General features: G+C 42.5%; 1 protein-coding gene and 1 long non-coding RNA gene across 6 annotated transcripts in view; both read left to right on the top strand.

The window, feature by feature from the left end:
• Window positions 1-16,580, top strand: part of ACOX3 (acyl-CoA oxidase 3, pristanoyl) — a 62,063-nt gene extending 45,483 nt beyond the window's left edge. For 3 of the 5 annotated variants that reach the window (XM_038399104.2, XM_038399102.2, XM_043512500.1), the window contains 5 exons: window positions 4,688-4,803; window positions 7,736-7,910; window positions 8,712-8,779; window positions 9,689-9,775; window positions 14,865-16,580. In XM_038399104.2, coding sequence (XP_038255032.1) covers window positions 4,688-4,803; window positions 7,736-7,910; window positions 8,712-8,779; window positions 9,689-9,775; window positions 14,865-14,984 — 566 coding nt within the window. In that variant the 3' untranslated portion in view covers window positions 14,985-16,580. Of the gene's footprint in view, window positions 1-4,687; window positions 4,804-5,254; window positions 5,805-7,735; window positions 7,911-8,711; window positions 8,780-9,688; window positions 9,776-14,864 lie in introns of those variants that run through there. The other 2 variants (XR_006280563.1, XR_006280564.1) reach the window with 2 other exon arrangements.
• LOC122459710 lies at window positions 8,786-9,551 on the top strand. Its single transcript, XR_006280565.1, has 2 exons — window positions 8,786-9,296; window positions 9,450-9,551. It is a non-coding gene; the product is annotated as an uncharacterized LOC122459710 (long non-coding RNA).
• Window positions 16,581-27,345: the final 10,765 nt, after the last annotated feature.

Below are 27,345 nucleotides of genomic sequence, written 5' to 3'. Positions count from 1 at the left end.
AGGAGAGGCCATGTCTACACCACAGAGTTAAGTCGACTTAAGTTACATCGATTATCATAAACTGCTATAATTACATCTCCTGTGCACGTTCATACAATGCTCCTTGTGTCGGCAGAGTGCATCCACAGTTGGTGCTCTAGCACCGACAGAGAGAGCAGTGCACTGTGGGTAGCTATCCCACTGTGCAAATCATCACCTTGTCCTGCTAAGAGTTCTGGGAGTTTTCTCCATCCCAAAATTCCAAGGTCTTCTAGCTGCATTTCAGGACATTTTTCAACTGCCCTTGTAAACTTTGCACCTGCCATCTCTGCCTGAAAGCATGGATCCTGCACTGCTCACCTGAACTGCTGATCCTGCAGTATTTCATGAGCTGTTGTGTGCCATGGAAAGAAACAGTTCAAGATTGATGTTGGTATTCACAGAACAGCTGCACACGGTGGATTGTTGCTACTGGACTCAGGAAACAAGCACTGAGTGGTGGGATCAGATTGTGATGCAGATATGGGATGACGAGCAGTGGCTGCAGAACTTTCATATGCATAAAGCCACCTTCCTTGAACTCTGTGTAGAGCTCATAACGCCCTACAGCACAAGGACTACAAAATGAGAGCTGCCCTTACTTTTCCTCATTCACCTCCTTATCTGACAGTGTGTAGGAGCTGGCCCTCGAGCACATCTGCAGAAACAAAAGAAACAATACACAGAGTCAGTATTGTGATTTCACTCATAGTCTTGAATCATAAAAGCATAAAAGTTACATATGCCTCTTTCTCACTTTTCCTTGGCAAGCATGGCCAGAGCGCTAATCATGGTGAGTTTGACCTGAGGGTTTGACCCAAGGGATCACTGCAAGCACTGAGTAACAGTATTCTGATAAAAGAGAACTAGATAAGTAAGCTAAGGGAGTACTTGCAAGGCAAGCGAGACAGTTCCAACGGCCGCCACATCTGGTAAGAAAGAACTGAAGGGGGGTTGGGTCGGCAGGGTCATATATTGAGCACCATGAAGGAGCCACCCCAGGGGGCTCCCCAGCCAACCTGATGGGAGCTGCTAAGAGAAAAAGTTTCCAACGACTGTGCACGCGGCTCGCGCACACACCTGATTGGAATGGATGTGAACAACACATCTTGAAGAACAACAGTTACAAGAAGGTGGGTAACCGTTTTATCTTTATGGAGGATTCCCAGAAGATCCCAGTGTTCATTAGCAAACTGTTTTGCAAGACCTCCACTGCATAGCTGCACAGGAAAACATGAAGCAGATGCAAACAGTACCTAGTGTTGTTAATTTCAGTCCCTTCTCCCACATGCACCATGTAGCAAAATAAAAGACACTTCTACCTTATGCAACCATGCACTATCAAAGCAAAATGAGTACTCACCAGAGCTCCCATCTCCTGCTTCAGGCATACCAGAGCCGGACTGCTGGAACAGGCTAGACCACTCCGGAGTCAGAGGTCCTGGCTCACCACGCCACCAGACAAGCTGTCGCCTGACCCACATCCTCCTTCAACTCGACCTCCTCAGGGCTGACCCCGCCGGCTGCTGCCTCCAGTCCCCCCGAAGTATCCATGGGGCTCTTGGCAGGGAGGTGGGGTCACTGCTGAGGATGGTGTGAAGCTCCTTGTAGAAGCAGCATGTTTTTGGTGCCACACCAGAGCAACAGTTGGCCTCCTGTGCCTTCTGGTACACCTGCCTTATCTCCCTTATCTTAGCACAGCACTGCTACGTGTCCCTTTTTTGCCCCTTTTCATCCATGCTACAAGCAATCTGCTCATAGGTGTCAACATTCCTAGGGTTGGATTGGCACTACAACTGCACATCCTCCTCTCCCCACAGACCCAACAGATCCAGCAACTTCCATTGTACTCCACACGGGAGTCTGTTTGCTGTGGAATGCCAGCATGTCAACTGGGAAGATGCGATGTGGGCTGTCCACTCCGAGCAAACAAGAAGTGGAATTTCAAACATTCTCAGAGCTTTAAAGTGGGAGGAGTGCATGCTTGAGTACCTTTGCAGAGTAGAAACTGCTCACCAGAGTGGTCATGATGGGCATTGTGGGACACCTCCCAGAGACCACTGAGGGTAACATAAACAAGTGCAATGTCCACACTGACACCGTGTCGCTGTAACTTTGTCGCAGAAAGCTCTGTCTCTCGTCAAGGTGGTTTTATTCTGTTGGCGTAGCCGGAGAGTTAAATCGGTGGGAGGAACATTGTTACGTGTACACCTCCGCTGTTTTGTCTATGAAACCTGACTTTTGTTGACAAAACTGTGTAGTACAGACAAGGCCAGAGACTCTTATGTGGGCAGATCGCCATTTGATGTAATTAGGTTGGGGCCTTGAAATAGCTTTATAAGGAAAATGCATGTGAGTTAGAACAGTGTAGAGCAGGGCAACATTTGAATAGTACAATATGCACAGACAAAGTATGTCACGGTATAGTAATTGTCTTTAGTTTGGTTGGAAAAAATAGAGAAACAGTGAGAAAAAAACTTCAGCAGCTGTCTTAGTTCTCTGCTATAATCAAATTAAGAAAGACAGTACATGCCATTCCCACGATTTTATTGCTGCTATTTACCCAAATTAGCCCCAAGGGGGAAATTAGAGGGAATTAGATCTATATGAGGATTTAAGACAAAAGTCAGTCTATGAAACTGAAAACTTATTGTGGGTAGAAATTTAACCTTAATTTATAGATGTCATTAACAGGCAATCTGCTTATTTCCTGGAATCCAAATAACTGCTTCAGTGCTCAGCTAATTGAATGAAGAAATCCTGGGATTACTGAAGTCTCGGTAATGATGCAGAGCTCCAAGTGAGATAATGCCTCAATAGTTATGACAAAAACTTAACATCTGACTAGCTTCAAAATGCAAAGGCTTAGAAGAAATACTTGCTGAAATAAATGTTTGCTTTGTCTTTGTGGTAAATCTCAAGCTTGTGACATGCTGGACAGCACAAACTAATAACTAAGCACATTTCTGTCTCTCAGTTAATACCTACCGAAGCAGCCAAATCACAGTTGAAAAAAAAAAAACACTAAATCTGTTCATCTGTATTAATTTGCTATTAGAAGTCATTTAATAGCACTGGACTAAGTCTCTGACTAGGATTTAGGCCACCAGGATTTAGCCAAGAAGAATAGAGATGTAGAGCTGGAAGGGACCTTGAGAAGTTATCTAGTCAGCCCCCCACTATATTGAGGTAGGATCAAGTGTACCTACACCATTCCTAACAGGTGTATTTCTAACCTGTTCTTAAAAGCCTCCAATGACAGGGATTCCACTACCTCCCTTGGTAACTTATTCCAGTAGTTAACTATCCTTATAGTTAGAAAGTGTTTCCTGATATTTAACCTAAATCTCCTTTGCTACAGATTAAGACAGTTATTACTTGTCCTACCTTCCTTCGCTGGACATGGAGAACAATTGATCACCATCCTCTTTATAATAGTCCTTAATATATTTGAAGATGGTTATAAAGTGCTCCCTCGGCCTTCTTTTTCTCAACACTAAACATGCCCATATGTACTCTGTAATACTTGCTTCCCTAATAATCCCAGAGTGCTTAAAAAAATGTAACAATCTGATATGCAGTGGTTACTTCACTTGTCACTTAAATGCAGCCACATCTGGGTGGAACATGGCAACAGTTTAACGGCATGTATCGTCACTCCACAATGTTTGAGGGCTCAACCCACAAGTTGTTGGCTATCCTCAATGCAAGGAGATACACAGTACCTTTCAGTATTAATCTTTAGAAGAGGAAGAGAAAATACCTTACTTGATTGAACCTGTAGGGAGGCAGAATATAAATAATAAACTGAGAATTTGACTCTGTTACAGGAAACAACCCATTCTTGTGAAAAGTGTCATGGGACATTTAATGAATGCATGTGGCCAAGACCTTGTTTATTCTTATTTCAAAGACTATGGTCAGGATTCTCTTTGCCCCAGTCAGGCACTTCAAAGTTGCAGTTTTGTGGTAGTGGGTTGCCAGCAGAGCATTCCCCTAGCAAAGGGAAACTCTCCAGTGATCACAAGCTGGTGGAGGTGGCATAGCTCCTCCTGTGAAAGCTGCCCACACCCACCTCCAGGATGTTGGAGGAAAGATGGTCCAGGCTGAAAGCAGGGAAGGGTCATGGCAGAGTGGAGCTTTGCTATGCCTGCCCTCCACTCTCATAAGTCATTCAGGGACCTTACATCAGTGGGATAAGTTAGAGCAGCTCCTTATGCTAGGATCAGGTTGCAGAGGAATGGGAGTCACAGCTGACTCCCTGAAACCTTCCCTGTGCCCTGCAATTAGCCGAACTTGTCCACAACGGAGAACCTACTCCAGCATCTCCAGCAACACAGTGTCCCCTAAGACCATGCTGGAGGCTTCGTTAAGTGTCAGCTCAGAGAAAGGAGAATCATTTGCTGCAGTGCTTAGGTGGCCCTCAGAGGTTCTTGTCCAGGGAATAACACTGCCCAACACTGTTTGGTTGAATATTTGTGATGTGATGGCTGCAGGAGATTTTTATTGATTTATGTAAGCTCTTCTATAGGAATCCAGTGTCCATTCCACAAAACATGAGTTTAGAATAAAGTCGATTCTGTTTGTGATTACTAGCAATGGGAACATCAACATGCAATATTTCAGTTTTCCTCTCTTTCCCACATGGAAAATTTCTTCTGTCTTGCAGTTCCATTAGCTGCATATAAATGGCTGGTTTGTTATCTGCTCCGAGAAAGTGTCCTTAAATTGAGCCACGAGAAACAGTCTGGGAGTAGTGATTTTGAAGCAAGAAATAACAGTCAGGTAACACTTTATTCAGAGTCCTACCTTATTTACTGTCTATTTTCCTCCAAGTTTGCCAGATCTTGTTTGCTTTATCCTTCTGTCATTCATAAAGCAGAAAATCATAGTAACTGATAAAAATGTATTCCCATTCATGTGTGTTGTATTAAACGGTATTAAAGGAGGACAATTATGATCAGTAAAATCTTTCAGAAAATAGTTTCCTTCAGAACCGTGCAGACATAGTTGTGTAATAAATTCAAATTAATCTTAATTTTAAACTCCTCTTTTGAATATTATATCTACTACTATTAAATCCACTATCATTCCTAATTAGTACAGCTACATCTGCTTATTATGCTGCGCTTGTGGCCAAATACATACTGTAGGAAAGAATCCTGCTCTGGCAGGTAGATGGACTAGATGACCTAATAGGTCTTTTCCATCTCTAATGTCTATAATTCAAATGCAAAGCCCTCATGAAAGATACCAGACTGACAGTACTGGAAACTGAAAAGGAAACATTAATAGTCACACTACGAGTGGATCCACTGTCCCCTAACAAGATTTTAACAGCCAAGGGGGGGATGGCTCCAAATCACAGCTTGCAGCACTTCCCCATCCATCTCTATCCTCAGTGAGCAAAATTGGCTGGAACCCAAAGCACAGAATTCTTGGCATTTGTCACTCCTGAGGGGGATCTGCTGCTCTGAAGGCGGCCAATCTTACCAACCTTACCTGCAAAGTACATTGAAAACTTGCAACAAGAAACACTCAACTCTGTATCCAAGTAGAGAAGACCTGGATTCACCCAGCCATCCACCAACCAGGATAGCTCTGCTAGTTGGGACTTTGCAAAAGCTATGTTAGAAGTAACCACCATCAGACCCTTCATCAGAGCAACAGCTTAGAATAAGAGAGAAATGTCTACTTTGCTGGGTCAGTATCAGATTGTGAACAACATGTCCCCTGGCTGGCACTCACTACTGACAGCAGTATAAATACAACTACGATTGCATCTGGTACGGCCCATTACCCAATGACTACGCCCCTTTGGGAATGTGGTGCATAGCCAAGTGTGTTAAGAAGCTGAGCAATATAGAGAAGCCCTGCCCTACTTCTTCCTTGTATTCATTAGGCCCTCTTCCCTCCCTACAATGCTTGTGCAGCAAAGGGGAGGATTTTTCTTTTAAATAATGTGCATTAAATACATCTGAAAATTATTAGCATGCTGGAGCTTTGGAGACCTCTGCAGAATTGATTTTAAAACTTCAGGGCGTGAAGAAGCACTTTCTGTCAACCCCTTGGCAGAGAAATGATGTAGCGTTCAGTCATGCTGCAGGAGATCTGGGACAGATTTCTGGCCTATCCCTGGGCTGTTATGAGTTGAAAGTTCATGAAGACATCCCAGGGTAGCAGGGGAGGGAATGCTTTGTATCACTCATCTGTGATGTCTCATGCTGGCTGAACAGGATTAACAGGCTCAGAAGGGAGTCCTGTCCATTTGTTCTTAGCCACAAGGCTAATGGGGAAAATGCAGGACTACAAGACTGGGTTTATAAAGTAGGAAGAAGTGGGGGAGGAGAGAACTCATTCGCAGGGCTCCCACAGGGATACTGAGAGACATTTGATTGTGACTAGAGAATTGGACTAATCATGAAATTCTGATCTAAATTCAGGTGCAGCCATTGAGGGTGAAAAAAATCTCTCTGCTCTCCCAAAGTTTATGGGTGTTCAGATGTGGTTTTTGTGGTTCAAGCTTATCTCTGGTTCTGACACTGATCAAGGGTGCTATCAAAGAACTATACAAAGAAAGTGGAATTATTTGGAAGAGGTTTTTGATGTTTTAAATATCCTGTCTTTTGCAGTGATTTAAAAGAAACCCAACCAACTATGATTTACTAAACATAGAACAAACCCAACAAGTTGATTAATACAAAATTTAATGCCTGTATGAAACACTTGAGAGCAGTGTAACAAACTGTTATAATACAAATAGCTTCCTGTTCAGCTCTGGATTTACTTCATATACATATTCATTCATATGACATCCTCTTTCAAATTTAAATGGTATTCCAGTTCAAGTGGATATGTAAAGGCTACCAAATCTTCCTATGCAAATACTCAGACCCTATATTTTTATCCCATGTATTAAAAATATTGTAAGAGGTAGTGATTTTTTTTTTACCTTGCTAATAGGGTAAGAGCAAAGGGTTAGTTGTGTCATTCTTTCAAACAACATTAGAGTCAATGGGGACTAGTAAGCTCTATGTCCAATAGTGGTTGTAGGATCAGACCCTTCCTTTTCCTCTAATTTAGTAGAAAATTCTATCCCTGCTATAGAATTCCATAAGATTGTTTAAAAACATTTATAGAAAGGAGAGCAGTCTCTATTCAGTACTATAGATTTTATAATTTCCATAGAACCCTACTGGTATCATTCATATTAATTTCTATAGCATTTTCTGTTAGGGCTCAATGGGCATTAACAAGACCTTGGGCCTGATTCTCAACTGTCTTCCACCTTATGTAGTCATTTACAACTGTACAAAGTGGGTGTGAAATGCTTCCAGATCAGAACGGTAGCATATTATACATCAGTTTTGCCCTGCCATTTGACAGGGGTACAAGTGACTGTACAAGTTGGGAGGTGGTGGAGCATTAGGAACCTTATTTCCAGTTGCAGTAGATATGTCCACTGCGTTTTTGAAAAACCTAATTGTCCCTAGCCAAGCAGACATTTGAAATGCACACTTTGAAAGCACTTCCTTAGGCACACACTTCCCAGAGCGTCTTGTTTATTTGTTAAAACTTGAGCTGAATTGTCAACTGGTGTAAATCGGCATAACTCCATTAACTTCAGTGTTGCTATGCCATTTTATAGTAGCTGAGGATCTGGTCCTTTTGTGTTTTGTTTGTCAACATGTTGTTTAATCCTTTTCTATTTCTTAAGGTATACTACTGTCGTTCGTTAGCCATCGCTTTTATCGAGCAAACAGTCTTACAAAGGTATCATGAATACACTCATGATCCCGACACACCATCTACACTCCAGCCTGTGCTAAAGCATCTTAGTGCTCTGTATGGATTGTGGTCTTTAAGTAAACACATGGCTGTGCTCTACCAAGGTGAGATCAAATCTATCTTCAGTGTGGATCACTTTTTAAACAGCCCTAATTGTAACCTTTACTTTTTCTATACAGTGCATTGCACTTCGGCAGGGAGAGAGAATCTTGACTGGAATATATGATAGAACGTGTAGTTATTGCCTGTGTAATGCAACATTACTGGGTAGGCTGTCAGAAGTAGGGATTCAACTTTGGATCTAAAAGATTCAGACTCTATTAGCTAAGCTAAAAGCCTCAGTTCTGTTAGCACAAGGGCTGTAGTGAACTTATACACCTCCGTAAGATCCAGCTCCTGGGGGAGGGATGATATATAGCCATACTGCAAGTGTGTCTTTGTCTACCCGGCCCTGCAGTTCAGACTCTGAGGGAGTGAACTGTAGTGCACACTAGCATGCTGTGCTGTAACATTTGGACATTTGCTGGGGCAAACTAAAAGGTACTTAGTTTGAATTAACATAGTTCTCTTTCAGATGTCACTATGTTACTGTGAACTAGGTACCTTTTAGTTCATGCCCACAGCATCCACATGGAGCAATTACAGCGCAGCACCCTAGTGCATGCTCTAATTCACACACCCTGGGACCATAGACAAGCCTTGTGACTTATACATGTAAAAGACTCCTGGTGCCTAAGGGAGCGAGTTTTTAAAGTCTACCTCTTGAGTGAGAGAGTCATAACAACTCTCACAAGTTTCATCTTCATAAATGCCAAGCAGATTTATAAAACCATGCCATTGGTAAAAGGAATATATCAACATAATCTTAGCTTCACCATTTAATTTCATTGTAAATATATTTGCAGGTGGATATGTTTCAGGTGAACAGCCTGGTAGATTCATACAGCATGCTATTCTGCAGCTTTGTTCCAAGGTAAGTCTCTAATATCATTTTGGTGTGGATGGACAGCAACACAACATGCTAGTAACAGAAGAAAGACATACCACTTACTCTGCACTTCAAGAGATTACCAGGATGCTATGCTATTTGCAATTGAATAGCCTGTTTAAAAAGGGGAAGGTTAGTAGCATTGGGTCAAAGCCTGAGTATTCTACAACAGCTCATAGAAAGTAATATTTCATATTTTGAGGGGAAATTTTTGGAAGAAGATGCTCTGGATTTCATTTGTCATTTGAAGTAATGTGTTTATTGGATGAAATGGGAGGCCAATAAAACACTTGAAAGCAGCAATGCCGTTCTATTTATTTCATTATCATCTCAGCTCATAAATATTGTCTGTGTTATTTTTTTCTCAACACATAGCTTTTCAAGCTAGCACACATTTTGACCAGGCAAGATATGAATTGTAAAGAAGAAGAATCTGGAAATTGTATGTTAATGAATGAGTTGTGTATTGATCAGTTTGTATGAACATACACAGTACTGCCTAGTTTCAGAGTAGCAACCGTGTTAGTCTGTATTCGTAAAAAGAAAAGGAATACTTGAGGCACCTTAGAGACTAACAAATTTGAGCTTTATGCTCAAATTTGTTAGTCTCTAAGATGCCACAAGTACTCCTTTTCTTTTTGCGAGTACTGCCTAGGTGAAAATAAAACTTAATGCTTTTAAGGAAAGCATGGAAAACTTCTAAAATAGAGTTGGGTCTTTTTTTTCTTTTTTTTTTTTTTATTTTATGGAAGAAAGATAAAAATAGTGTGAATAGACGCTGTGTAACTTCTTAAGTTACCATTGGTTGGTGTCTTGCAGCATTGCTTTGTTGTTCATAGGTAACCATAGAAATCTAGAAGAGCCGCCAAATTTATGCTCTTTGTTTTTAAACAGTTGAAAGATGATGCAGTTGCCTTGGTGGATGTCATTGCACCTCCTGACTTCATTCTGAACTCGCCCATTGGCAGAGCTGATGGAGAGGTAAAGAGAAACCTTCCTGTGTTTGTAAAGCTAATAATTAAAAAGGCATTTATGTAACCGGACTAATAATTTAAATTAAGAAGCTTCACAGCTAGAAGAAAAGGGCAGACCCTCAGCTGGTGCAAATTATCATAGCTTCTTTGACTTCAATGGAGCTATGACAATTTGCACTAGCTGAGGATATGCTCCAGTATATGGGGAAGTCACATGCTACTGTTCAGAATGTATTGCTTTGGTAGAAATCTGTTCCACAGTGAAAGATCTCTTTTTTAGATATTTAAATATTTGGAGGGCCTCCAACATCCTTCTGACTTTGCCAACCCTTCTGATTCCCAAACTCATTGAGTCGGTTTCTCTGTTACTATCTTCTTGTTCCGTGATGTTCTACTTATCCACATAGCCCCCAAAGGTGGTCTGGTCTTTTTTACTTCTCTATCACTTCGCCCAGCATAGTTTAATTTGCCATCCAGTATCATCCTCAAGGTGAAATTCTAGCCTCTTTGAAGTCAATAGCAAAACTCCCATTGATTGTAATTGGGCTAGATTTTCATCCTAGGTGGTTGTTTCTGTTTAGTTCTGTTGCTGTTTCAAATTATTGTCTCATCAGATGTAATAGCTTTCATTTTACCAGTTGGAATCTTGTGTTTTTATTCCTTGCCTATATTTCTAACTTTTCTAGGAATGATTCCTCTGATATTACTGGTGCTCACAACACCCTCATTTTAGTGTCATCTGTTAATGTAATTTACCCTCTTTTCCCGATTTTTAATGACAATGTCTCATATGAGAGCAAAGTGAAACTAAAACTTGTTGCAATTAAGAATTGTTATGGTCATGGCCTACAAACAGAGAAATTACATTGCAACCTTCCAGAAAGATTTAACACTACTTTATTTCTTAAAATCCAGAACCTTAACACACAAGAATCAAAAACAGAGACACAATGCAGACTGCTCCCTAAGGGAGCATCCACACTGCAGGATTCTTTCAGCAGTGTGTAGTGTATGTACATGCAGAACCCTCCTAGCACAGACATAAATAGCAGTGTAGACCATGAGACATGGAGTAAGCAAGTAAAAGTATGCCGGAAGGGTGTAGGAATGTACCCAGAGTACATACACTACATGCTCTCTGCTCACTCGTGCCATGACTCTCTCAGTGTGGAGTCTTGCTGCATCCCACTGCCAGAGCCTTTTCCCTCTGCAGGAAAAGACCCCAGCAACTCCCTGCCACAGGGAAAGACTCCAGCAGGGAAAGTCTCTGGCAGTGAGGGAGACAGCAGAGAAAACTGATCCTTTCCCTGCCGCCTCCTCCCTGCCAGAGCCTGTCACTGACACATGTAGCTACACACCGTAGTGTGGCCGCAGCCGTTTAAACTGCAGCGTGTAGCTACACATACACGACATGCTGTTGAAATTGGTGTGTGGTATAGATGGCAGAGATGCACAACTCACCCCATCTTTCTCTAGGTTGGATTGAGACAGCCCTTAGCTTGAAAAGTAACAGGTACACTTATAGATCAGAAATAATAATGATAACACCACCACTGTGCTTTACACCATTATTGGGAGGATCTCAAAGTATTTTACAAACATTAACTAACGGAGCCTCAAACCAATTTGGATTAAAAAAACAGGTCAAGATTTTCAAAAGTGACTGGGGGTTTTGGGTACCCAACTTGGGGCACCTTTAGAGGTCCTGATTTTGAAGGGGATAGATTCTCATCACTTTCTGAAAATTAGGCCTCTTCAAAGTGTCTCAGGTTGGGCACGCAAAATCACACTTGAAAATCTTGGCCAGAGTGTTTCAGTGTCTGCCTTCATCATAGTGTCATTCAGTCAGTTCTAGCACCACCTAAGCAATACCATTGTGCCGTGGGTCCTGGAAGTGTTGTTCATTTGCAAATATCCCTAGAGGCAGTCTGTTCTTCTCTTTATGCATGTCAGTTTCTTCCTCAGTCCAGTTAAGAGTGAAGGGCTTTGGAAAGTGTCTTTCTGTACAGCTGGATGATTCTTGTAAGATTTCTGTTCTAAAAATTCCTCTTAGTGGATCTTACTAGCCTCTTACATCTGAGGCTGAACAAAACAATATGTACTGTTTTCAGAGAGCTACAGTGAATACACTTGATAGGCACAGCTCACAGAACAAGGGTTGTGCAGAGCTGCCCTTTCCCTCAAGGAACAGTGAAAAGTATTCAGAGTGCCCCCCTTAGTTTTCTAGTATGCAGCAGAGAGCACCTACTACAATACCCACCCCTTCATGAGGTATTGCTTTCCCCAGTGCACTATCTGTTCCCCTTCCTGGGAGCACGAATGGAACAATCTCTGCTCTCATAAGCAGACACATGGCAATTCTGCCTGGCCTGTATACAGGCCATGCTAGAGTATAAGAATGTTCTTTGAATATTGGGTCTGATCCAAAACATGCTGTACTATATTGACATCATTCCCTTTGTCACCTATATTGTGTACTTGGGTAAGGGCAGGCAAAATCTGGCCCTGTATCCTGTGGTAGCAAAGCTCCTTTAAAAAGTATTTCATTCCGTCTACAAGAGAGACTAAAGATCACTCATCTGCCCTGTTATTCCAATTGATGTCTCCATTCCAGGAACCCTAAGTTGCATTTTCAGCTTTATCTTGTGCAGACACCAATTAAAATGTGGTTTTAGACACATCATCAAAATGCTGAAGACAGTTTTTGTTCCACTTCCTTGTTTACTGCTTGAACTATCAAGAACATAAAAATTAATTATCTAAATGAAAGAGGTACTCTCTTCCTAATCAAGCTGTTGCAGCTATCCAAAATGAAAGCCGCAGCTTCTAATTCACTTATTCAATTGCAGGGGAGTCATTACCAAAGGGGGTCAGACGCATGAGAATTAGGAGAAAGAAGGAGGAGGTGGTCATTTTCATGGCACTGAACACAGTCTACCTGTGACTTTGTTATACTCTTCTAGACCTGGTGGTTTTGGGGTGTGGCCTCTGAAGAAGGGGACTCCCCATCAATGGGAGGATTATTCATGGGGGGAAAGGGCTAAAATCACTCTGTGGCTAAGTGTCAGCAATTGCATGGTAAAATTTCACACTTGCATGTCCGCTTTTAGGTACTTAAATTCCTATTTGGGCATCTAAATCAGTGGTCTCATTTTCATACAGGTCCTTAAAGTAAAGCCACTTCTTTGGTGGCTCATAAGGTTAGGGTACTTGGTGGAGTTATACAGATTCTTGCCTTTATTAAAGTTTAGGAGTAAAATTTTCAAAAGTGTCTCTGTGATTTAGGCTCCTAAGTCCCACATTCAAAATGGAATTTTCAAAAGCACCTCAGCGCGCAACTCCTATAGGAGTGAAATCCCTTTGTGAAAATCCCACTAAGTGCCTACCTGCATCTCTAGGCATCTAAATACCTTTAAAAATCTGGCCCTTATGCAGTTAGAAGCCTAAATCCCATGGACAGTCAATGAGTCCTAGGCTCCCAATTGCCTGCTAAGTTTCCTACCGAATCTTTGAACATCCAATTAATGTTTTTGAGGAAGTGGTTTAGAGGGAATAATTTTTAAAAAATGACTAAAATATGAACCACCTACAGAGCGGGAAAGGGAAATTATGGTTCTTAAAATAAGATTAGGGCCACAGCTATGAGTCAGAGAATCCAAAGACAAAATAACTGAAAGCAGAAAATTAGAAAGAAAGGTATCCAAATGACTGTAAATGTGAATGTTAAAATATCCAGTAAGAAGCAGAAGAAATTGATGACAGTAAGAATGTGTATTCTGAACAGATAGTGGATTTAACTGGTTAATAAATTACAGACAGCTTGTATTTCAGAGGTAAAAATAAAGAGAATGAAGAGTAGAAAGGCAATGGAAAAAATACAGTACAAATTGCAGTACTGTACAGGCCAGATCATCTGAGTGTAACAGGGAAATGAATTTCATTTGGATAATCAAGGTTCTATTAAGGTGGGGTTGGTGGGGTCAGGAATCTGCAGTTCTTAAACTATGCAGGAAAGAGGCTTAAGAACTTACTGTGCAGCTTTAGGACTGAATGATTCAAGAGTAAAGTTGGAAGACTTGGATGCCCAGTTTCCATCCAAGGCAGCTTTGAAAATCTCAGCCTAAGTGTATAAAGTTTTCGTTAGCTTTTCAGTACTAAATTTAACATTTTGTATGCTGAGGTCAAACCAACTTTTTTATGGAACCAAATGTCTCAGCTAACTATGGTCCAGAAAAATCAAAGTTCAAATGTATTAACTGTTTTGGAGAATCTTTGACATTTTTATTTAAAACATGTAGGGCCAAAGCCTCAGCTGGTGTAAATCAGTGTAGCACCACTGAAGTCATTGCAGCTATGGTGATTGACACCAGGTGAGGATCTGGTCTCCCTCACCTTCTCCCATTTTTCTAGAATGGTATTAAAAAGTTTAAATTAATTGTGAAACTGTCAAATATTTCCAAATAGCAAAAAGTATAACCTGACCAGCGCTCAACAGATCTATGCTATTAAAGTGGCCTTTTGCAGAATTTATTTCCCATTTAATGCTTTTAACTGGGCTGTATAAAATAACAAGTTGGGAAAGACTGATGAATTAACAATATGCTGATGGGAGAGGAATTTCTGATGCTCAAACAGAAGTGTTCACATCTGGGAGAAAAATTCTGTAACTTGCCAAAAACATATAGAAAGAAGGGTAAAAACGGAGTATTTTCTGCTATAACTTTCAGAGGCATGGACGGAATGAAACAGCTTCATTTAATCTTTCCTGTATGAACTGCATTTTCGCTGTTTTTCTTTTGCTTTGTGATAGTTTCATAGCAGTTAAAACGTTAAAAGGCCAGATCCTTAGGTGGCACAAATCAGCCTCACTCAGCTAAGTTAACACTGCTTGTCCAGTTTACCCCAGCTGAAGATCTGATCCCAAATTTGTTTTGTTCTTGCTTTCCCATAATTATGCATTTTATTTTGTGCTTATTCCTTGTGCTTGTTCTGTATTCCTAGAAATACAGTTGCAATTGCAATTCCATTTCAGTTGGTTTAATTTGAATTGTTTAAATGATTTTCTGCTTATGTTAATCTGCATTCTTCTTTTGCAGCTGTATAAAAATCTGTGGACAATAGTCCTTCAAGGCAGCAAGGTACTGGAGAGACCATCATGGTGGGCAGAATTTTGTGTTAATAAACCCGTTGTTGGCAAGCTGAGGTCAAGGATGTAAATCAAACATTTAAGAGTGGCCCAGATAGGGCAACGATTGAGAACATAATTTCAGACACTGAGAGGGAAGGAGCACATATTTCAAGTGTTGCAAATGAAGGAGATTTCATACAGAAGATGCCAAGAGATAGAATGAGTTTGAAATCCAATATGACCCAATCTTAAGGACTGTTGACATAATGGCAAGAATGGTGCAACACATCTGAATGTAGTTCATAGTAATCATGCTAATGTTAATCAGTCGCAGATTAAAAGAAAAAGAAATCTCATTAAAGTTAATTGCTTCTCACAGCTTCAGTACATATAAAACTAAATATTACTTTCATCAGTGTCCTGAGAGCAAATAGGGTCCAAAAGTCTTGTAATTGCTGGCATGCTACAAAAGTTAAACATGCAAAAAAGTCTATCAACTATCTATGAACTATCAACAGACAGGCCAGTTTTACTTTTTCAAGTTTCTGGGAGAGTATTAGCAAAGCAAAGGGGTATTTAGAACCCAGCAGGATTTTCAGTGGAGATAAACTAGGATAGCATCACTGGAGTTGAGTAAGAGAGTCTCTTTGAAGTCCATGAAGATACTTTACTTTAGAAGATACTATCTGTTCCACAACGTTTAAAATAGTTGATTGTTCTTTCAATGCAAGAGATGTGATAAATTGACTTCCAGTTTGAGGTTTTGATTAATCCCCTCAAGTTTTGTATCACTGTAGATATCACTAATTCAAAGTTTCTCATTTACTTGTCATTGTTATATTAATTTATGGTAATGCAGATGTAAAATGATTGTATAACTTCACCAGTAGTTAGATTGTTTTATTGTTTTCCCATCTATACAGTGTTAGCTTTTAAGCTCAACAGATCAATTGGTGCAAGTCAACACATGTTGGACTGCACCGGCTTCCTTCAGGTCCAAATTTAGTCCAGTGATCTGGAAGTGGGTTGTTAAAAATAAACAAAATCTTGTCTGTTGCCAGATGTTGTAGACATTTAGTCAGGGACAAGATAGTAGGATCATAATTACTGCAGCTGAGTAATTGTTTGTATATGTTTAGTAAATATTCCCCAAGTAATGAGTAGTTTCCTTTGCAAATGAAGAGGCACTAGTAAGTTTTTTCAAGTGCTAAATATTTTATATTTTTAAAATAAAATCTGGAAAGATACTGCCTGCTTTTCTATACTGTATGATTTCCCTGTTACTCTGAACTGATCAAGGACCAAATCCTGCTCACCGTACTCACATGAGCTGTCCTGTTCAGGCCAGGGGGACTATTTGTTAGGAAGGTGTCTAGGATTCAGGGCTTGATCCTGTGCCATTAAAGTCAATGAGAGTTTTGCTTTTGACTCTCAATGGGAGCAGGATCAAACCCCTGCCATTAGTGGATTTTTTTTTTTAATTGTCACCATTCTGTTCCAGCTCTACACTTATGATTCTGATGAAGTGTTTCTGTGCCAGAATTCCAAAGTTTGTAAGTCTTTATAGTGTTATGACTCAAATATTAAATAACTGTTATTGTGCTGGTTTTTTGTGTGCAAATATTACTAGAATACATTTAATCATTTACATTTAAAAGTGGTATTTTCAGATTTTGCCATATGATCAAGTAATTATATTGCTCCTTCTAAAGTTTCACCAAAATCAGATCGAACATAGAAGGTGTTTCACTGCTGGAAAAGCCATTGAAAGGGCATTTCATTTTTAACAGTGTGCTCTTGGAGAATCTCAAGGTACATTTTCCAAAGCAGAAACCTTTTAAAGTTTTAGTTTAGGTTGCTAAGGGCAATTCATGAGATTAGTTTAAAGTGCTTCGAAGTGAAAACTTCTTATTTTAAGCCCTGCCTATAGTTCTCATTTTCTTTTTTTTTCTATTCTTCATTTTCTCTTTCCAGTGGTGTGGCAAAGGATCCAGGTTCTCTTTTCCCAACTGCTTTTTTTTAGCAATCCTTTCATTTTTGTAGCAGTATACCGAAATTCAGAATGTCCCAACAGACACTTTCTTCTAGCAACTGGTTTATATAAAATAGATGTAAACGTGGCCAGATTTATTAAAACTCCTCATGCATATCAGAATTGTTTTTCTTTGAATTGCTTCAGTTTATTAATTCTAAGAATATCCAATAGGTGGCATCATCCCATAGACAAAATTTTAACAGTGTTCCACTGAAGCAGACGTAGCACAACCATGCTTAGGGTATGTCTACACTTCAAAATTAGGTCGAATTTATAGAAGTCGGTTTTGTAGAAAGCGTTTTTATACAGTCGAGTTTGTGTGTGTCCCCACACAAATGCTCTAAGTGCATGGAGTCAGTGGACTGTGTCCACAGTACCAAGGCAACAGTCGACTTCCGGAGCTTTGCACTGTGGGTAGCTATCCCACAGTTCCCGCAGTCTCCACTGCCCATTTGAATTCTGAGTAGAAATCCCAGTGCCTGATGGGGCTAAAACATTGTCATGGGTGGTTCTGGGTACATATGGTCAGGCCCCCGTTCCCTCCTTCCCTTTGTAAAAGCAAGGGCAGACAATCGTTTTGCACCTTCTTTCTTGAGTTACCTGTGCAGACGCCATACCCCGGCAAGCATGGAGCCCACTCGGCTAACCGTCACCGTATGGCTCCTGGGTGCTGGCGGACATGGTACTGCATTGCTACACAGCAGCAGTTTATTGCCTTTGGCAGCAGACAGTGCAGTATGACTGGTAGCTGTCGTCAACGTAGTCCTGGGTGCTCTTTTAAGCGGGCGCCTGGGCAAACATGCGAGTGACTCAGCCAGGTCATTTCCCTTGTTTCGTCTCATGGCGATTGAGTCCTACCTGCAGTGCACTGTCTTTTAATTTGCAGCCAGCAGAAGACGATGGCCAGCAGTCATACTGCACTGTCTTCTGCCGAGCACCCAGGAGGTGACGGTGGCTAGCGGTCTTACTGTACAGTCTGCTGCCAGCATGATGAAGTGGCTCAAAACAAGAAATAGACCAGATTTGTTTTGTATTCATTTTCTCCTCCCTCCCTCCCACCCTTTGTGAAATCGATGGCCTGCTAAACCCAGTTTTGAGTTCTATCCTTGAGGCAGCCATTCAGTTTCTCGCAAAGCCACCTCCTTTGTTGATTTTAATTCCCTGTAAGTCAACCCTGTAAGCCATATTGTCAGTCGCCCCTCCCTCTGTCAGGGCAACAGCAGACAATCGTTCTGCGCCTTTTTTCTGTGCAGACACCATACCACGGCAAGCATGGAGCCCGCTCAGATCACTTTGGCAATTAGGAGCACATTAAACACCACACGCATTATCCAGCAGTATATGCAGCACCAGAACCTGGCAAAGCAAAACCGGACGAGTAGGCGACATCAGCGCAGTGAAGAGTGATGGGGACATGGGTACAGACTTCTCTCAAAGCACGGGCCCTGGCAATGCGGGCATCATGGTGCTAATGGGGCAGGTTCATGCGGTGGAATGCCGATTCTGGGCTCGGGAAACAAGCACAGACTGGTGGGGCCGCATAGTGTTGCGGGTCTGGGACGATTCCCAGTGGCTGCGAAACTTTCACATGCGTAAGGGCACTTCCATGGAACTTGGTGACTTGCTTTCCCCTGCCCTGAGGCGCAAGAATACCAAGATGAGAGCAGCCCTCACAGTTGAGAAGCAAGTGGCAATAGCCCTATGGAAGCTTGCAACGCCAGACAGCTACCGGTCAGTCGGGAATCAATTTGGAGTGGGCAAATCTACTGTGGGGGCTGCTGTGATGCAAGTAGCCAAAGCAATCAAAGATCTGCTGATATCAAGGGTAGTGACCCTGGGAAATATGCAGGTCATAGTAGATGACTTTGCTGCAATGGGATTCCCTAACTGTGGTGGGGCCATAGACGGAACCCATATCCCTATCTTGGCACCAGAGCACCAAGCCAGCAAGTACATAAACCACAAGGGGTACTTTTCAATAGTGCTGCAAGCACTGGTGGATCACAAGGGACGTTTCACCAACAGCAACGTGGGATGGCCGGGAAAGGTACATGAAGCTCGCATCTTCAGGAACTGTGGTCTGTTTCAAAAGCTGCAGGAAGGGACTTTCTTCCCAGACCAGAAAATAACCGTTGGGGATGTTGAAATGCCTATAATTATCCTTGGGGACCCAGTCTACCCCTTAATGCCATGGCTCATGAAGCCAAACACAGGCAGCCTGTAGAGTAGTCAGGAGCTGTTCAACTACAGGCTGAGCAAGTGCAGAATGGTGGTAGAATGTGCATTTGGACATTTAAAAGCGCGCTGGCTCAGTTTATTGACTCGGTTAGACCTCAGTGAAACCAATATTCCCACTGTTATTACTGCTTGCTGTGCACTCCACAATATCTGTGAGAGTAAGGGGGACACGTTTATGGCGGGGTGGGAGGTTGAGGCAAATCGCCTGGCTGCTCGTTACGCACAGCCAGACACCAGGGTGCTTAGAAGAGCACAGGAGGGTACAGTGCGCATCAGAGAAGCTTTGAAAACCAGTTTCATGACTGGCCAGGCTATGGTGTGAAAGTTCTGTTTGTTTTTCCGTGATGAAATTCCCCGCCCCTTGGTTCACTCTACTTCCCTGTAAGCTAACCACCCTCCCCACCTCCCTTCGATCACCGCTTGCTGAGGCAATAAAGTCATTGTTGCTTCACATTCATGCATTCTTTATTAATTCATCACACAAATAGGGGGATAATTACCAAGGTAGCCCAGGAGGGGTGGTAGAGGAGGGAAGGACAAGGCCACACAGCACTTTAAAAGTTTAAAACGTATTGAATGCCAGCCTTCTGTTACTTGGGCAATCCTCTGGGGTGGAGTGGCTGGGTGGCCGGAGGCCCCCCCCCACGCGTTCTTGGGCGTATGGGTGAGGAGGCTATGGAACTTGGGGAGGAGGGCGGTTGGTTACACAGGGTCTATAGTGGCGGTCTGTGCTCCGGCTGCCTTTCCTGCAGCTCAACCATACGCTGGAGCATATTAGTTTGATCCTCCAGCAGCCTCAGCATTGAATCCTGCCTCCTCTCATCACACTGCCGCCACCTTTCAGCTTCAGCCCTCTCTTCAGCCCGCCACCTCTCCTCCTGGTCATTTTGTGCTTTCCTGCACTCTGACATTGTCTGCCTCCATACATTCATCTGTGCTGTCAGTGTGGGAGGACAGCATGAGCTCAGAGAACGTTTCATCACGAGTGCATTTTTTTCACCTTCTAATCTTCGGTAGCCTCTGGGAAGGAGAAGATCCTGTGATCCTTGAAATACATGCAGTTGATGGTGGAAAAAAAAAAGGGACAGTGGTATTTGAAAAGATATTTTATAGAACAATAGGTACACTCTTTCATGGTAAACCTTGCTGTTAACAGGTTTCAGAGTAGCAGTCGTGTTAGTCTGTATTCGCAAAAAAAAAGGAGTACTTGTGGCACTTCAATTCCAATTCAGCAGTCCAATTCTGATTCACAAATCAGACGTCAAGAATTATAACATTCAAAAACCAGTTGGAGAACACTTCACTCTCTCTGGTCACTCAATTACAGACCTGAGAGTGGCTATTCTTCAACAAAACAACTTCAAAAACAGACTCCAACGAGAGACTGCTGAATTGGAATTAATTTGCAAACTGGATACAATTAACTTAGGCTTGAATAGAGACTGGGAATGGATGAGTCATTACACAAAGTAAAACTATTTCCCCATGGTATTTCTCCCCCCCAACTCACCCCCTACTGTTCCTCAGATATTCTTGTTAACTGCTGGAAATAGCCTACCTTGCTTGTCACCATGAAAGGTTTTCCTCCTTCCCCCCAACCCCCCCGCTGCTGGTGATGGCTTATCTTAAGTGATCACTCTCCTTAGAGTGTGTATGATAAACTCATTGTTTCATGTTCTCTGTGTGTGTATATCAATCTCCCCTCTGTATTTTCCACCAAATGCATGCGATGAAGTGAGCTGTAGCTCACGAAAGCTTATGCTCAAATAAATTTGTTAGTCTCTAAGGTGCCACAAGTACTCCTTTTCTTCTTGCTGTTAACATTACATATATAGCACATGTGCTTTTGTTACAAGGTCGCATTTTGCCTCCCCCCCTCCCCTGCATGGCTAACATGGTCACCTCTGCTGATGAGCTCTGCATGGTCACCTGCAGCTTACCACACAGGCCAAACAGGAAATTGAAATTCAAAAGTTTGCGGGCCTTTTCCTGTCTACCTGGTCAGTGCATCTGAGTTGAGAGTGCTGTCCAGAGCGGTCACAATGGAGCACTCTGGGATAGCTCCCGGAGGCCAATACCATCTAATTGTGTCCACAGTAGCCCAAATTCAACCCAGCAAAACCAATTTCAGCGCTAATCCCCTTGTCGGGGATGGAGTAAGGAAATCGATTTTAAGAGCCCTTTAAATAGAAAAAAAGGGCTTCGTCACGTGGACGGGTGCAGGGTTACATCGATTTAACGCTGCTAAAATTGACCTCAACGCCTAGTGTAGACCAGGGCACAGATCCATACACACGGAAGGCAGGGACTCTTGCAATTGAACTATTTTTGTTTGTAAAAATGTTACATTAATTTTAAATATACAGTAGAAGCCCACTCATGATTAGAATCAAAAGCCTACATTAATGCTGTGTGTTCCTGCTACACTGATGAGCAAATATTTGAGTGACCACCAAGGGAATTGTGCATCCCATTTCTCCCCATTATTGTGACCTGTGTGATTGGTCTCCACAAGAGAAGAGGGGGATAATAGGCATGTCAAAGGTATGGCCAGTTAGCACACAACGCAAATACTCCAACACATGGTCCTATTAATATATTTATTATTAGTATTGTGGTAGCACCCCAATCAGAACTGAGACCCCATCATGCTAAGTTCTGGACAAACTCACAGGAAGACATAGTCCTTGCTCTGAAGATTTTTTTAATTAAATGTGAAACCACAACTAACAGGAGGGAAGAAGTGGGGAAAAATACAGTAACTCGTGTAACCACAGAAATTAACTATGGTATATGCATAACTTGATAGCTGTGGGTCATTTGAGAGACTTGATTTTTCTTTTAAAATATCAGCTCTCCCCAAATTAAATATACTGAAATTCAGACTTCTTACCATGAAATACTTTTTTAAAAAACACTAAAGATGGCACCACTGATGTACACCCTGTAAACACTTACACACTTATACATGATTTGCTATATCACATCAGTGCACATATGACTTAGGAGAAATTTTCATTAGCCATATTACAGTTATTCTTTTAAAATTCACCACTGACCAAAAAAATTAAAAAAGATGAACTAAATAATAGTTCTGTCTTTGTAAGAGTCAGAGACAGACAGTGATTTTGGCCTCTACCACCTGGCTCTGCTGCAACAGTCAACTAGCAAACCCTCTTTGCAGAACCATGTTGGTTGTACACCTAAATCGACAACCCACAGGTTGTACACCTGGATGCCTAGCTCATACCTGTGCCCCAGCATGATCCTCAAACCAGGTGTTCTCCTACATATCTCACCTGCAGGGCCCATTCCAGCAGGCATGCTCAGAACATACCTAATGCCACATACAACAGCAGGAGCAAGCAACCAAGACAAAAATAATAATAAATTTCAAACATGAGTGGAAGGGCGATGTGCAAACTGAAAGAATAATGTGCATGGGAAGAAAAAGGTATAGCATACAAAGAGCTTGAGAAATGAATCTAATTTGGAGATTTCATAAAAGGGGGATAAGAATGGGTAAAAAGCTTTAAAAACCCACCTAATCACTGTTCAGAGTATATACAGCATGTACTGGAACCTTGGTTTGTTCAAATATTCATGCAGAGTAGGTTTAGATGACCGGTGCTTGGGGCTAGGTGATCAGAGAGGTACACGTGCATAGGCTGTGGGAATAATCAACACCTTCATAAGGGCATGTGACCTATGAAGTTTGGAATCTACCTATTTGAGTGATCACCTCTCTGCCCCCATGACATACTGCCACAGCAGGGGTAATTAGAGCATTGAGCTGAAACCTCCTTAAGAGGAGGCTCTCTGTAAGGGCCCTGGGATTATGGAACATGCACTGAAATAGCCCAGATTTGATGACTTTCAGCATGTTGCAAAAGCCATTAATTTGATAGGAATTTTTGGAGACCATTGAAGGTAGTAAGTTCCTGCATACAGTAAGGGATGGATGCTTTCTTGCTGTGGTATGCTGAGTTTGTTATATATATATATATATATATAAGATTTTGTTAAAAAGGCTGGGCACTTGTAAGACTAAGACCCAGATCCTCAATGGTATTTAGGAACCTAACTCCCATTAATTTCAGTGCAAATTAGGTGCTTAAATACCTTTAAGGACATGGGTGTAAGTGAGGGCATGTCCTCACTACTAGGTAAGTCGACCTAAGTTACGCTACTCCAGCTATGTGAATAACGTAGCTGGAGTCAACATAGCTTAGGTCTACTTACCCCAGTGTCTTCATTGCGCTGCATCAACAGGAGATGCTCTCTGGTCGACTTCCCTTACTCTTCTCGGAGAGGTGGAGTACTGGGGTCGACCGGAGAGCGCTCTGCCATCAATTTAGCAAGTCTTCACTAGACCTGCTAAATCGACACCCACTGCATCAATTGCAGCAGCATCGATCTCCCCCATAGTGAAGATAAGCCCTAATTATCAGGGCTCCTAGGCCCAGATCCACAAGAGATACTAAGGTGCCTAAACCCCATATTTAGGTGCTACTGCAATCTACAAACCCCTACTCAGCTGCTGCCTAACCCTGCACGTGGGGGCAATGGAAGGACTCCAAAAGGGAGGGAGGCCAAGCACCAGGTTGCAACGCCACTCACTCAAATTTGGCCCCACCAACCCTCCGTCATGCCAGCAGGGAAGGGGCTCCTTACACCACCTCACTCTGGTCAGGGGTTCCTTGTCCCTCCCACATTTTATGCCCCTGCCAAGTTCAGGTTCTCAAAAGCAGGAAGGGGCAATAACCCTTCTCCTGCCTCCGGAGCCTCTGCCTATAGGCACATAAAAACTTACTTGGCACCTATATTTTTGCTGTAAAAATCTAGATGCCTAAGTTGCTGCCCCTGGGCACGCACACTGCTGCCTCGGGCTGGCACCTGGATGCCTAGCTCATACCTGTGCCCCAGCATGATCCTCAAACCAGGTGTTCTCCTACATATCTCACCTGCAGGGCCCATTCCAGCAGGCATGCTCAGAACATACCTAATGCCACATACAACAGCAGGAGCAAGAATGGCAGCAACAGCTCTCTTATATTCTTTAGCCCAGTAGTTAGGGCTCTCCCCTGAGAGGCACGAGACCTCTGTTCAAAATGCTGCTCCTCCTCAGGCAGAGGGGGTGAGCTGAACCGGGTCTCCCATATCTTCTGGGAGTTCCCTACTACTAGGCCAGAGGTTATAAGGGAGGCTGGTTCCTCCTCAGCCTCTTGCTCCCCCCTGGCTGCTTTTGGGCAAACAAGACTGGCTTAGGCCCCGAATCTAATGCAGGGTTCCTGGCTGTGGATTTCAAGCATAGATAGAGACCCAACTCTGTAAGAGGGGCAAGGCTTAGGCAAGACCCATTTTATCAGCATCTCCCATAAGCCTTTGTGAATCCCACTCTCCTTCATCTATATCTCCCCATGCATTGTACAGGGAGTCTAGGTGCTTTCTCCAAGGTTAAAGATTCCAGTGATTGTCAAGGTGCCTAAGTCCCTTTGTGGATCTGGGTCCTAGTGTTTCTGTAGAGGTGTTTTAATAACTATTAACTTAGGAGTAGGTGGAGCAGTGACTGATATCTCTTTAGATTTAATGTTGCTGTATGTTCATATTAATGGAATGTCCTTTTCTTATAGATTCAGTGGTTCTGGAGCTCTTTTGGAGGGAGCATTTGGGAGTAGCTGGAATTAACTGTCAAGTGAGAGATTAATTTACAGAGTTTAATGGCAGCAAGGAGAGATGTAATGAAATTTGGCATCCTGTACTAAATCACAGGGCAGAGACTCAGTTACTACTGCAGCATTTAATCTTGCTAAAAGCATTCTGCTTCTTTTACAAGGCATTAAATAATACATGTTTGCCTTGGTTTGGTACCTGTGGATAAGTCTGCAAAAATCTATTGTGTCTGTTATGTTCTCAGGCTACATGTCTCATTGTAAGACTGTCTTTGTTTTCATGTTTTATTTTATGAAAAGAAAGTCCACCCCCAAGTCTCAGTAGAAATGGAGTCTATCTGTCCACTTTCACTCTGAACCCATCTAACAAAGCAATTTTAAGTGGAGAACAAGGAAAATATCTGTAGTACTTTTTATAGATATCAGCCAAGTTAACTGAGGGCTAGTCTACACTGGCAACGTGGCTTGTGTAGTCGCGGCAGAGCGCTGGGAGAGAACTCTCCTATTGCTCTAAAAAAAAAAAAACCCACCTCCACGGGGGGCGCGGCTCCCAGCACTGGTGCACTATCTGCACTGGCACTTTACACACCCCTGAGCAAGACAGTTGCAGCGCTGTAAAGTGCCAGTGTAGACAAGCCCTGAGGCACTCATGATATTATTCTGCCTGACCCCATAGAGTTAACTCAAAGGAGGCTGTTGGCAGAGGGAAGCCAAAAGCAAATGGAACAATGGCAAAGATAAGAATATCACAAAGAATACTAAGCAGGAATGGCAGAAACTCCCTAAAAGTGGGGGGCCACCAACACCCCCTGTGGCTCTGCCCCCCCATGCAACCCTCATGCTGCCACTTCCCCCCGAGGCCCCACCTCTTCCCACCTCTTCCCCTCAGCTTGCTCCTCTCTCCCCACATCATTTTCCCTTATGGCCGGTAAAAAGTAAAGGGGCCATGGCCCTCTGACACTCCCTATTCCAGTACCCCTGATACTAATGGTCTTTGAGGAAACAGTTGGGAAGCTATTAACTGAGGGACTATGCACCTGCCCGGCTCCAACTAAGCGAGCAAGATTTATTCTTCCCAGGCTTGAATTTAGGATCAAAGGTGATATTAAAACTTTAAAGATCCCTGCCTAGGGGGAAGGGTGCAAAGTGGGCAGCAGCAGCAGGAGAGGAATCTGACAGAGCCTGGTGTAGACGATGCTGTAGAGCAGTGGCTTTCCAGACTACTGTACCCCTTTCAGGAGTCTGATTTGTTTTACATATCCCAAGTTTCACCTCACTTAAAAACTATTTGCTTACAAAATCAGACATAAAAATACTGAAGTGTCACATCACACTATTACTGAAACATTGCTTCCTTTCTCATTTTACCATATAACTATAAAATAACTCAATTGGAATATAAATATTGTACTTACATTTCAGGGTACAGTTTATAAAGCAATATAAACAAGTCACTGTCTATGAAATTTTAGTTTGTTCTGACTTCGCTAGTGCTTTTTAATGTAGCAGATCAGATCATCATCATGTTGTAAAACGAGGCAAATATCTAGATGAGTTGAGGTATCCCCTGGAAGACCTCTGTGTACTCCCAGTGGTATGCATACCGCTGGCTGAGAACCAGCAGTATGGTGGGGCTGGAGGGAGGCCCTGGCTTAGTGCAACTTATCCAACACTAACAAGGCAAGAATAAAGTGTCAGTAAGGCTATGTCTACACTACACAGCTTTTACCGGCATGGCTGAAGCAACACAGCCATGTTGCTAAAAGTCACACCATGTAGCCGCTGTTTGTTGGCTCTCCTGTGGACAAAAAACTTCCACCCCTCACCCTCCACCCCCCCAATTATCAGCGTTTGCATTGTTGGCAGGAGAGCGCTCCTGCCAACAACATGCTGTTCACACTGGCGCTTGTCGTGGCAAAACGTTTGTCTTTTGGTGGGAGAGGGACAAGTTAAACACCTCTGAAAGACAAAAGTTTTGTTGTTCAATTGCCAGTGTAGACATAGCCTAAGAGTGGGTAAGAACCAGGCCTTTTCTCATCTTATCCTTTCTTAGTGCTTGCTGTGTACCTTTGATGAATAAAGCATGCTTTGTTTTGAAGAAGCTGTTGAGTCACTTAATTAGCAGCTGTCACAAGCCTCTGGGGAAAAAGAGTTTACAGGTACTAAATGGGCCAGTTATGTTACAATGATAGAGAAACAGTTGGGCTAGGTTCACTCAAGAAGGAATAAAGGGGTCTAAAGTACAACCTACCCCATAACATGACAGTGTTTGTCTATAAAACTACCTAATAATAATTAATACCAAATGTACTTTAAAACTATTCCCTCTATGACAATCTTTTTCTGCAGGTCTGACTGCACAATCCATTAAAGCATTGAAGCCCTTTTATATCCCTTTCCCAGCACTGAAAAATTCCATTTGCCCAGGGAGTGGGTGCATCTCCTTCACTAGTTTGCCTGATGGGACCTACTATGCACACAATACCTTTGCCCAAGTGGAGGGG

Source organism: Dermochelys coriacea, chromosome 4, assembly GCF_009764565.3.
Source record: "Dermochelys coriacea isolate rDerCor1 chromosome 4, rDerCor1.pri.v4, whole genome shotgun sequence".
In the NCBI taxonomy this organism is placed as follows: domain Eukaryota; kingdom Metazoa; phylum Chordata; order Testudines; family Dermochelyidae; genus Dermochelys; species Dermochelys coriacea.
This window is presented reverse-complemented; position numbering and strand designations above follow the sequence as displayed.